The 13819-nt window shown below is 36.3% G+C and overlaps 1 protein-coding gene across 1 annotated transcript; it reads right to left on the reverse strand.

Moving 5' to 3' along the window:
* Window positions 1-651: 651 nt before the first annotated feature.
* Window positions 652-13573, reverse strand: LOC140244171 (single Ig IL-1-related receptor-like). Its single transcript, XM_072323800.1, has 8 exons — window positions 13444-13573; window positions 12048-12344; window positions 11475-11658; window positions 6800-6927; window positions 5084-5233; window positions 3378-3515; window positions 1729-1810; window positions 652-1214 (listed from the first exon to the last, which is right to left on the reverse strand). The coding sequence occupies exons 1-8, from the start codon at window positions 13571-13573 to the stop codon at window positions 830-832; spliced, it is 1494 nt and encodes a 497-aa protein (XP_072179901.1). The 3' UTR covers window positions 652-829.
* Between the last annotated feature and the right edge of the window lie 246 nt (window positions 13574-13819).

Consider the following 13819-nt stretch of genomic DNA (forward strand, 5'->3'; position numbering starts at 1 on the left):
GAACAATTATCCCCCAGCATTCCCACTGATTCCCACTGATCAGGTACTAGCCATCCCCTTTAAGAATGGTCTTACAGTACATGTATAGTCATGTATAGTCCCGTGGATACTTAGGCAAGTGTCTATGGGAAATGCATGTTGTAGCAAAATCTGCCCGTCACTTGAAATTTTACTGTATCCAATTTGCACATTATTCCATTCCATTCTTGATGCATCATTTCAGAATTTCGTAAACTTTAAACTTGCAATATTGCTAGCAATGATTGTCGTATGATGATTGCATCACACAGATATGTTTTGACGGGCCCTTACATCTAAGACCCTGTTTACACCGCATAGCTGGCCTAAATTGCAGCACTTGTGTGGATGCCACCTACAGTAACACAAGGGCAACACTACAGCATTTGAAAGAGTAATCACATGAAGCTATAGACTGGCAAGACAAATCAAAAGGCTGTTATTTTTATAAAATAAAATAGTAATAAAATGAATAACATCAAAATAAATATTTTTTATTTTCTTTAATTCTTGTTATTTTTCTTACCAATTTTTGTTATTTCTATTACCAATGGGTTAAAAAAACATGCTTGCCAGCACACTGTAAAACACGATATATTCGTGGCATGAAAATTTCGCGAATTGGAGCCGACAGCCTTTCTCGCAGCATGATATTTTCGCGACTTGCCACTGGCATCCAATGCATATTGTGTAGACAAGAACTTCTGCGTGCATTTTAATTTCGCGAATGATGCCGCTTGCGAAATTTGCGAAATTAAAATGCACGCGAACATTCCTTGTTTTACAGTATTCAACACCCTTTACGAAGGGCTCATATTGCACGAAGCATCTGCCCTTCAAATCCATGCTCAGTTCCTTCATTGTCAATCAGGCTGGAGTGATCCAGTCCTTGCAAGTCGAGCGCTACGCTGCCGCCGGAGGTCGCACACCGAGGTCGCCGCGGCAACTGGAGAAGCAAGGTATTCCACGTGCGCCGCTCCTTCCAACGCGCATACGTCGGGAGGATGCACTTTCCGTCGGGCATGTTACCGTCGGGCGCGTGCCAGTTCAATCGGGCGTGGGAGGAGACGATGTGAGAAAGAGTCCTGTCTCTCGCAATGTCCTCTTCTCGAGTGTCGCATAGAAACAGCGGGATGATGTGTTTCTTGGTCTGTCTCTCCGCATCCAAGCACTGAGACATCTCAAACGTCATGAACCTTGGGGGTGAGAGAGAGAGAGACTCTTGTATGTGGTAAATGCGGCACGAGAAACTGGTTAAAACAAAACCAAACCCGGGATTGGACATCCTTGTATGTAATTCCATGTAATTCTATGTATTCCTTTATTCTTTATTTTGGGGAATAAAAAGAGTGTGTTCTATGAAACAATGACGTTACAGTTAAAAGCAGCTACCTATGCTGTAAAAGTGGAAATTTTCATGGTGCAGAAAATTTTGTTCATACTTGGCGATATGAAACCAGTGCAAAAATAAAAGCACACTAATCTATTTTTTGTTTATGTAATACTATTTCAAATTTTGATTCCATAAATTAAAAACATGTAATAGTCATCTAACCTGCCCAGCACACACACACACACACACAAATATTTCCCCTGCCTCAAATTTCCACTTTCATCGTTGTTGCATATTTAAACAGGAATCCTTTGTATGATGGAAAACTGTGATGAATTTGACATTTCTACGCACTGTACACAGTGTTATCGACATACCTGTGTTGCACATAATCCGGAGAGAGGAGAATAAGGCATCGCCGGCTACGTTGTAACGAATATGATATCTCATCCGCAATTGCTTAAAGGAAGGAATTTGGAGAAAGAATGAAGATTCAATAAATTCTGTAACACATACTGGAAACAAAATAAAAGACAAAAAAAAAAAATCACACAATTGGCAAGCATAATAATGTATACAGTATAATTCAGTGAAATGATATTAAAACTAATATGATTATTTGCTTTTCCACTGATATCAAGCACGTTTTAATGTAATCATGAGATTGATCATATAGAAATCAAAAAATGCAGGAGATGGCCATTATTGCCTGTTGCCTGATTTTTGGATGATGGAGAAACAAGATATATTGGCTTTTGAATAAATAAGGGAAAAGTACAAAACAAAAAAAAAATAAAAGGAAAGCAGGTGAAGAGAGAAAAGAGACAATTGCATAGTGTGTAAGTGGTAGTGGTTAGAGTGCAGTTTTAGCATTATATGAGCAAATTTGTAAAAAACAAGTATGTTCCATCAGTTGTTGGTGATTGTGAATACAATCTATGAATATTAATTTATAAACATTATGAATATAATCTATGAAAAAAAAAAAGAGAAAGAGGCCACAAACTGTATAAGCCATGTAAAGTAACACTGAATGAAAACTGCCATCTCCATTTCCTCCTGTCAATGTTTATTCATCTAGTAAATGGCTTGCCATTAGTGGTGGCCCTGTTGCCAGGGGCAACTACAAAAATTGACGTCGGACCACCATATTTCCAGGAAGGCTTTCTTTTGGTGGCATGATCAGGCAGCCGAAATTTATAACAACATTTCATATTTCCTTTAACTCTGGGCCACTACATTTCTTTTTCTGATCACAAAATTTAACATCCAAAGATTTCAGTGGCCAACTTGGCCACCAGAGAAAGATGTTAGTGTCCAGCACTGTATCTGCTTTGTTATTTACTAATAAAGCTTATTTCTGAAATATCAAGGAAAAATGGCAGAACAAGAAAAATCATATTAGACAGGCACATGAATGTGAGCCAATAAAAAGGGAGATATCTTAATAAATATATGCAGACACATTTAAGTAGATAGATGAATTGATTGATGAATTTATTGATTGGTGATAAGTGGGAAAACAGAAGAATAGAAAAAGATATTAAAGATCAGTGAAAAGTCATTGCAAGAGACCAATTTAAAGGAATGTATAATTTTGGTTGAGATAAGTGATTCAGATTTATAACTTGTTTGTAAGATAATAAGAAACACCTTATGAAATATTATCAAAAGAACACACAATTCTAAGAGTAATTCCAAGTTTATCTATTTGACAACAATTAGTTTGAAGTGGCTGAGATATCCAAACACAGAGGTCCTGACACGAGGTGGGCCCACTTTATGTTAGGGTGACTTTGTTTTTTAATCTCTCAGCCATTTTGAAACCAATTAACAAATAAACTTTGAAACCCTCTTTGAATTGTAAGCTCTTTAGTATTTCATATCACATGTATTTCATATTAAAGAGGCTTCTTATTATCTCACAGAGAGTTGTAAACCGGAATTAGAAAGTTATAAACCAGAATTCCCCATCTCAAACAAAACTATAGAATCCCTTTAAGGGAGCAATTGTTTCAAAACTCACCTTCACCAAAGTCAAATGTCCTATCCTCCATGCTGATACTGTATCCTAGCCCACTGAGCTTCTCATAAAGATACACAGCATGGCGCCGGTCGCTATTGGTCCTCGAATATGAGATGTAGGCATCGTACAACTTTCCATCTAAAATATTGCAGGATGAAGGGGGAGGGGTAGGTAACAGAGAAAGGGAAGTGAGCAAAGGGATGGGTCAGATTAACTACTTCACTATCTGAAGGAATTTTCATATAATATTCGTCCACTCTTAACACTATCATGCTGGAAATCATTGAGGAAAAAGAAAAAAAAAATCATATGGTAGGTTTATCGCACAAGCAAAGTCTTCTGTCAACCAAAATACATGTAGCTCTGGGACTCGTTTCATAAAACTTGTCATCAGTGACAACTGCTACATTTCTATGACAAATTTGCTCTCAGCCAATCAGATGCAAGGATTTCAGTAGCATGAAAGGCAAATTGTTGTACATTTTATTGTGGCATGGACTCACATTAATACAATCTAGGTATCGCCAATACCTAGGTGCCGTGCGCAGGAGCAGCGTTTTAGATGCATCATGAAATAGCTCAGGGAACAAATTAAAATTGCCCTGGTTTTGGCTGCATTTACATGCACTCAAGTAAACGTTCTGTCTTCATCCAGGGCGATTTTTTGTTGAAAATTTTCTTGCTTTCCATTATGTGACCAGCACATTGAAGCCTCACAATACTGATCCATGGTGCTAATGACCACAAATCAGTAAAATTTAGAAATGTTAACCAATTTTTAGTTGAATTCTAACCAAGGAAAAAAGCAGCAATGAAAGAAAAGCAGACAAAAATTTCATTGAATTGCATGGGAATTGAGACGTGCGCAAGACAACCGGAAGTGACAATGGCACCAAGGAATCCCACAGTGTATCTGTGACAGGGCTTTTTAGCATGCACAGAAGTTTTCCGCACATTTGCGATACCGAAAATTGGTTGACACTGTTGCAGGGCATGTACAATATTGATCGAGTGTGCGCGCAAAAAAAAAAAAAAAAAGTATGTACAGTGGAAACTCCATATAAAGAGATCTGATATACATAGACAAAATAGGGCCACGTTTTATCAAAAGATAAAATTGATTTTAAATTTCCTTACCACACAGTCTGCCATAGACTTACAGTCGAAATCAACTTTATAATCAATTTTAACTCTTCATAAAACAGGACCCTGATATAACAAACTAATATCTCCAATCCCAATGAATTTATTTCCTTTGCTTTGTATTGTTTATTGAATACGGATATAACAAAATATGTGATATAAAGAACAGGATCTCGTTAAACTGAGTCTACACTGTACCAGCATTTAACAATGTCAGAGGCGTGAAATAGTGAAAAACTATGAGTTGATCATGAGCATATCATGGAGATCATAAGAGTGAATGTAATGGCAGATTATATGTCAGCATGCCATATCCAAAATTGATTGAGAAAAATTGCATGTTAAATAGCAATGGCGTGCAGTAGTAATTTCAACTGCCTGTCACATGATGAGCAATTGACCAATTGGATAGCTAGAAGCTTTTCAGGTGTTGCATAATATGAACAATTAAACACAGGTTTAGTGAGTCATATTTCACATCAATCACAAGCACTCTCCCCCCAGTACCCTGCTGATGGTTTTCAGTTCCACAATTTAACTACATGTAATTGCATGTCCATTACCTTCCACTTCATGCTTGCCGAATTTATCCTTGTAGGCCAGCTGGATGTCGATTTTAACTACCTGGCAGAGAAGGGCTATCAGGGCCAGCAGCACTACAAGCAGAAAAACTGCAAAGATTTGCAGTGGAACCTCTTCATCAGGCCGATATTCTAATTTGAGGAGAAGTCAAGTAAAAAGAAAACACATTCTTTCATGAAAAGTTGATATTTTGTAATGTTTTGCTATAGAAAAAAAAAAGTAATGTACAATGTAGTAGATGTGATCATAATGAGAATCTCTTTTCAGAAGATGAAAATATTGATTTTGATAATTTACCTTCTTCTAAATCAGGTATTTGCAATTAAAAGAAAAAAAATCACATACGTTCATCTGATCAGTTTGACTCTTGACCCTGTAAAAGATGGATCAATGAGGGCAGTACCACCAAAATCGAACGCTAGCTTTTTAATACCCATTATACACCTGCCTCAATATAAAACTTAAACAAACAAACATAAAAAATCCCGCCATGATGTACCTTAAAGAGCATGCATATGGTATAAAAGGTAAACCTTCTGAAATTCATGCAAGTTCCAAATGTTCATCTGCAAGGTCAGGGTAATGATTAGTCTGGTTTCCAGACCCTCTGCCACCTGTACTCCTTTTATAAAAATGCATCCTCCGCAGTGACAAAGTCACCACCCACGAAAAAAGTCACTACTTTTTGCAGGACCATCCTGCTATTTCTTTTGTGATTAGAGGGCGTTAATATTCTGGGAAGGAAATTAGTACAAGTAGATGGTGCGGAAGCCAGAATACTAACATGGACCAGCTGCAAAGGACAGAGCAAGAAGAGTCGGACATATTCAAACAAGAACAGTGCCTTCTTTCTGCTCTTACATGTAGAACACCTACAATGTTTCTTGTACCGAGCACATAAGTAAACCCACTACTACTGTAAACATCAATATTTTCATGCGAGTAATTTTTCCTGCTTGGCAACTAAAAAATGTATTCATGGGTTCTTGAATTCAAGCTGTGCAATTGTCAAACCATTAAAAAAATGCAGATAGAATTGTGAAAATATTTTCGCAGGTTTTGGAATTCGCATAAGCCAAAAGTATAGCGCAATACTTGTACACACAAAAATTAAATAGTGCATCGCAAAAATGTATAGGTTAACAGTATCTACATTTTGCCTACTAACATTAGAACACTGTTAAAGGTGATATCATTAAAATACTCATAGGTTGCTAGTACATATTTTCCAGGAAACACCTACACAACAAGTGTGAATGGAATCTGCCGGGTTACACACAAGCAATGTAGTACACTGTAGCAGCTGCCAGAAAATGATGCTGCCAAATACAAATAAATGCAATGACAATGAGAATGATACAAACACTGGTCAGATCACAAAGGTTACAGCTCGTTATTCCGAAGGTTCGTTATTCCGAAGGCTCTTTATTCCTAAGATTCGTTATTCTGAAGGTTCATTGTTCCGAATTTCATTTTCGGATTAACCGATCTTCGGAATAACGAACCTTCGGAATAACGCCACAAATTTTCGGATTAACGAACCTCTAGGTATAGGGAATTTGCGTGTTTCGGATTAACGACCCTTCGGAACAACGAACCTTTGTAATTGCGAACCTTCGTAATAACGAACAGCACCCATCACAAAAATCACACAAAATCTGCTCAAACTTAACAATTTTGAGGTAGTCTCATTATACCTGGGAGGAGCCGTAGAAACTCGACTACAGAATTCCCTGAATAACAATAAACACTGTAATTGCCATACTGATCATCTGTCACGTTGGATATTGTGATGCAGCTACCTATAGACGTCCTGTTGTCATAGCTGGAAAGACAAAGTAAAGAGACAACATTTTTTATTATACATGTTGTACATCAAAGTAAAGTTCAGCTTTTTAAAAATTGTTTATTTGATGCAATATTTGGTATCCTGGGGTACCAAATGAAAATTTGCCATTCTGTTGATGATATATATATATATATATATATATATATATATATATATATTGTCAGCATTGTACCCTGGGTTACCTAAAATGTGTAAAAAATATTTTTTTTAGTATCATTTCGCACAAAGATGTTTTCTTGTCTGTGATTTTGCAACAATAACTGCCTGCAAAGAATAACTTTTTTTTTTTTAACATGCTCTGTAACAGTTGTAATCTTCACTGTTTAAAAGTTGACATGGAAGGAATATCGGTCCATGGCTCTGATCATGGGTACCCTTCATCCTGCAATATTTTTAACATCCATAGAATTTTGCTGACCGCACCAAGGTGCTATTTTCTGATAAAGATTTAACAAAATAAAGCTAAGGAAGCTGTAAGACTAGTTTCGTAATATTTAGAATAATATTTTTGTATTTACAGCCATTTTTAGATTTAAAAATGCAGTTTTTTTGCCATTTAAATGTAACATTAAAAACAGCACAATTTCATGCCCATCATTAAAAGGAAGGATTGTGCTTTTGTTGGGCATTTGACGAATGAAATGTATGAAGTAGTATACTACAAAAATTATTGAGAGCATGCCATGTGCTCTTCAAATAAAAACTTTTGGATGAATTAATATTTAAGGTTTTGTTCATAACTTTTGGTGTCCACCAAACATATATGAATAAATCACATTGTAATATAGCATTCAAAAGAGATCAGAGTAACAGTCCAACAATTAAAAAGGTTTTTATTCCCCATTACTCTGATATAAAAAATATACTATCACTTGAAACATCACTTGAATTTTTAGTGTCCACAGTTATGAACATAATACAGCCCTATTCTGAAGTAATGGAAAATCATTTTCTAAACTTTTGTATCACCAGGGATTGCTTTCATAAAAATATAAGAAAATATTACTTCACATAAGCATTTTACATCTTTTTTTAATTGTTCATCAATTACGAAGGTGAACATGGTTATGAACAAAAGAGTTATGAACGTAAGATTCAGTTTTTATTTAATATCAATGGCAAAGTTATGTAGCTATTTCTTAACAATTCTGAACTATTCTGTCTTGTTCAGATTAAAAACACAAACTACTAATGATTTTATGTGTTGAATACTACGTATTGTTGTACTTCCTTTCATCTCTTCCTTACGTTCATAACCTGGACACCACGTCCAACAGTTATGAACAAAATGACAACTTCATAAAATTAAAACATTTATCTGAAAATTAATCTTGTAAAATTGATTTGATTTTAAGTCATTATTTCTTTCGTCTTAACTAGTTTCTTGTAAGTTTTGATGCATAAGAGTAATCTGTTTCTTTAAAATAACCATCAGTAGTGTCCTACAGTTATGAACATAATCTTTTTTGACAACAGCAAATTCTTACAGTGAAAAAGAATAAGAATGATTACAACTTTAGTTATGTTATGTGTTGGTCCACTCCATTGCCTTTGTTTATTGAAATGTTGTTAATGGGGATATGATATCAATTCAGGGATGTTTGCTAAATTTCTTCAGCACAGGTCACAAAATCTTATGTTCATAACTATTGTCCAAAATGGATTCAATCACTATGCTTTGGTGAAGATGCAAATCCCTGAATTTCTGGTATATGATTATAGTCATAGAAATTATCAACTAATATATCCTTCAAGTTTTTCTGAAACTGCTTCCATAAATGAATAAAAAAAAATAGGAAATGGACATGGAGTTATGAACAAAAGACACTTGATGTTTTGATGTTTGATTACATCTGCACTGCCATGGAACAGCTCTTAAAATTGGTGTGTGAGTAATACAGGGTGTAAGGAAGATTGTAAGGAGAGAATCAGTTTCATTCCAAGAACTTCATTTTTGATCCCATATGTTACACTTTGGGTACCCATGATTTGAGCCATGCACATCGGCATTTGGATCGTTATCGCCGCACCAATTTATGCCGGCGCTGATGATGAGAAAATAGTCGCCATGAAAACATTGCACAACTGTATGATAATGGACACGAGATGGCGCTACACAATGCCATACCCTGTGTTACAACGGTACCTTGGTGTATGGCGCGTCCAATCATTTATTAGATATCATGCATTTTTTTTTTTTAATGACACATGAGAGAGAAAGGGGAATATTACTAGTACACAAAGCTAGGTGTGGCAAATATCAGGCACACAACAATGATACACTGCTACACGCTCTGTGGCTTCCTATCTATGAGAACAATAAGAATAAATGGAGAATTATCACTGTCATCACAGATAACAAAATGATGTACAAACTTGGTTGGTGTTCTTCCACTCTTTAGAATGATCTTTAAAGGAATGACAGGAGTACATTTGGCAACATTGTGGGTACCGCAAAGTTAACATTAGTTATGCAACATATGAATTACCAACATATTCTGCAACAACATGGGACCTCAAAGCAGATTTAGGCTAATAGTAGTAAGCTTGCTATCAGCAGGGAGGTGGTACAATTGTACCTCCCTGTTATGAGGTTGAATTATACTTCATTTCTTAGTACAGATGCCAAAACTCCAACCCCGATCATCTCTTTCATGTGAGATTCTCCTGCCTGGACCCCCTTGTTAACTGAAAACTCTGATCACTAGGTGATGTTCCTGTGGTGTGAATTTCATGGTCACAGCTCAAAGGTGTGGAAAACTACTGAGAGCACACCACAATATTGCAAGTATGGTGCTTGTCAAGTACAGTTCATTGACCTTTGACCATGTCAGACTTCACCAATATTCAAACCTGACTGTCATCTTTAGGTGATGTACCTATGGTGTCCATTTGGTGGTCACAGCTCATGCACATACAGCTGTTGAAAGTTACTGAAAGTAGGCCACATCACAATACCATGAAAACAGTGCTTATCAGGTACAATTCATTGACCTTTTGATTGTTTTTCCTTGTTTGATACAATATAAAAATCACCAATATTTGAACTCCACTGGCATTTTTCAGGTGATACCTCTGGTGTGAATTTGGAGGTCATAGCTCAAAGCTATGGAAAGTTATTGAGGGTATATCACAATACTATGAATACTGTGAATTAGAAAAAGGTCAAGTTTATTGACCTTTTGACCTTTGAACTTTTTGAGCTTAACCCACATTTGAATTTGACCGGCATTTCTAGGTTATAATGTATCTGTGGTGTGAGTTTGGTAGTTGACCTCAATGCTGCGGAAAATCACTGAGAGTATACCAAATTGTCGCCACTGTCGACACCGACGAAGACAATGGAAAAATGACACCTGTGTCTAGCTTCTGTATTCAGGCGAGACAAAAGCACACCCTAATTTGACTAATTTCTGCAAATTATTGTTCTTTTTTTAAGCGTTCAAAATTATTCATGTAAAACTTGAAATGTATAGACCAAGTGAGAAACTGTCCCCCACTTGGGACAAATAATTACCTAATTTGCATGATTTATGCAATCTAGTACTAAGTAATGGGGTAAAATTTTAATAAACTTTTTATCTACTCAACCACTAAATATTGCAGTGATTATCCAGCTAAGCGAGAATATTTGTTTGGGGTTAAAAGGGAAAGATTCAACCATAGAAACACCTGGTCTCCTTGCAAAATCTCCACAATACTATGGCTGGTGCCACGTTTTTAAAAGGGTGGGGGCAGTTTATATTTCTGCTGCTACTTCCGGGTTTCATCAGCATCCGGGTTTCAACAAGCAGAAGAAAAAAAAAAGGGGGGGGTCTTCAGGGCAGCTCTCTAGTGCCCCTTCAAGGCTAAAAAAAAAAAGGAAAAAAGTGGGGGGGGGGGGGGACCAAAGTGGTTACACCTAATGCATTCCTGATCTTGTGAAAAAAAGAAAGTGGGGGGGGGGGGAGGGAGTAGTTACACCCTACGTACCGTATTCCTCATCTTGTGAAAAAAAAAAGTGGGGGGGCAAACTACTCTTCGGGGTCACTGTATTTTATTTTTGGATGCCTACATATTGTTTTATCTTGGTAATTTGAAGTTATTGAGTAGTTACTTGTGCATTTCTCATCTACGTGATATGAAGTGTTTTCTTCCAAGACAATTTTTTTTTTCCAATCATCCTACTCAAGAAGTATCAAACAGACTGCTACTTTGCACACCTTGGACCAAAAAAAAAGTTATATTCCTTAAAGATTTTACCAAAGTCACATCTTTCTTTCTTTTTTTTTTACCACAAATACCAGCGTATGAAAAATTCTTTGAAACATGTGTCAGAGGCAGGCAACAAATGGCTGATAAGTCTTGGATGCCCAAAGGACAGCATGTAATGACATGCAGCTTACACTTTCTTCAAAATTTGTCCAGTTTTGCTCAGTTTTGCTAAATCTACTGACTTCACTGTCTCTTTGAAATGATACTCACTCTCAGGTCCAATCAAGTAGAGGAAAAAGACAAAATTCTGAAAGTGACAAGTCGATCACCTGAACTTTTCCAGGGCTCTCTTGTCTTCCGGTACCAGTACTATTTCATCATGAAACCAATACATGATGCCGTTGTCGAGGGTATTGGTCTCCATTTGACACTCACAGCAAAAAGTGGCATCCCCACCCAGTGATACATATTGATCGGTACAGCTGTCTTGCTTGACAATAATTGGGGTTGTAGCTACTACACGGGAGAAAAAGAACAGGAAAAACAAATGCATGGTTACCATAATTACTGCCCGCATATATGTGAGAATTCAAATAGCTCTGTATTTACATGAAGCAGAGTTGTTAATTCATGAAGCTACTGCTACAGCTTTTGAGACGGACAGGCACAAGCATCATAGGCACCACTTTAATATGTTCAAAATATTTAAGCCGAACATTGATTTGTGGGTTATGTCAACACCTCCAAATAGAAAAAAAAAGCAGGCATTGACAACTTAACTTCTTTACATTGTCTTATCCAAGCTGACGAAAACATCTGACAACTGACAACTTGTATGCTATTCCCCAAACATTATGAAATGGGCTGCTGTAGCCTTGAGATACAGACACTCCATAACTTACATTTTGACTCGCTGGCTTGAAGTAATATTTGGTTTTCCTGTTGGCAATCGCCACAGTCTGCACGGCACACAAAATAAGTCTCGTCGTCTTCCTCTTCCAAGGGTTCTATGTTGAGCATCGTGTTGTTGCAGCTCAGTTTGAACCTGCCCGTTGCATTCAGGGGAATGCGGCTTCCATTTTGACTGTGCTTGATGAACCAAGTTACCGGGCACTGATTGTCTACTTCGCACACAAGTCCCGCACTGGCGCCAATATATTCATACTCTTCTCTCGTCGACGTTTGCACATGACTTTTATCTGCAAAATACAAGCAAAAAAAAAAAAAAAGAAAAAAAAAGGAATTATGGGAAAGCTTCTCACCTTTCTGCACAAGAAGCACAAATAAATAAGCCAATCTTTTGCCTCATGTCGAGATGTTGAATAGGAAGTTTAATTACTATTCACTACAAAGGGTCCTTATACTTTTACAGCACTGGCATAGTATTATTATGTGACTGCTCTGTCCTTTGTTGAAATTTTTTAGGGTTCACCATCGACTGTATGAGAAATGTCCTTTTAACTGACAATGAAACATGAAATTTAATGACAAGAAATCACCCGGGCAGTATATACATGTATCTACCAGTGTATATAATGGCTCTCCAAACCCATTATGACCAACATCTACAACAACCACATATTTCCTCTATATTCACACAGAAACCCAACTGAGGTGTTGTGTGTTCTACAATAGCTGTTATGTTTACATTCATTACTATTCTATTAACAATAACATTTATTATAATTTTCATAATTATTATCTCAATCACCATCATTATTATTAATGCTATGATCTTTATTTGTTATAGGCAAATTACTAATGAACAAAAAAAGAAGACATGTTTTTGGGCTATACATTCCCTCTTTAAAGCTTCATTTAATATTGGACATTAAATGTAAAATAATGATTTCACAGCTTGGTATGTTCACAAGTGAATTTTCTCTTATCTTTTGGTAAACTCTAGAAAGAGACAAAACCTAGCCATCACAGATATATTTCCTTCAGATGCATTTTTTTTTTCAAAATTGGAACTGACAGTAAAGGTATTGTTTACCACTGGGAGCAGTGATCTTAATAAAAAAAATGTTCAAGGTATCAGATTTGATGCATATGTGTACATGTAGGTCAGTTGTGTCATAAACCTTCCTACCATATAAATTTGGCAATAAAGCCTAAAATATAAGAAGATATCACTATTTTTTTCAATAAACCATAACTGTAGACAGTTCATTTTAGAAACAATTTTATCATAACGTTTGTTCACATTTTGCATATCTATTGATTATATTGATGAACATTTTTTTTTTTTTTTTTTGCAAATGGTAATTAATGCATTTAACAGAGATATTCACTTACTTTGGCAAGGAACAGAATCAGGGCAGTATAATCCAGAGGACACCACATGTACCAGGCCAGTCAAAACAAAGACTAAATAGAGTATAGAGGACCAGGAACTCATTCTCAGATCTGGAGTGTCACGTTTCATTATGACTTCTCGTTCCACAAGGCGTTCAAACTGTAATCACTGTGACCATAAGAAAGGATCTTGAAAAATAAAGAGGAAAAAAGAAACGACAAAAACAATGGAAAGGTACACATTACATGATATGTTACATATCATATAGTTATGACATAAACATTTTTATAATGCCATCATTCACATGGAATGTACTTTTAGGCTCTTCTTTATTTCATTGCACTCTCATAAAGGAAGTATCTGAAAAAAAAAATA

Source organism: Diadema setosum, chromosome 21 (assembly GCF_964275005.1).
Source record: "Diadema setosum chromosome 21, eeDiaSeto1, whole genome shotgun sequence".
NCBI lineage: Eukaryota > Metazoa > Echinodermata > Echinoidea > Diadematoida > Diadematidae > Diadema > Diadema setosum.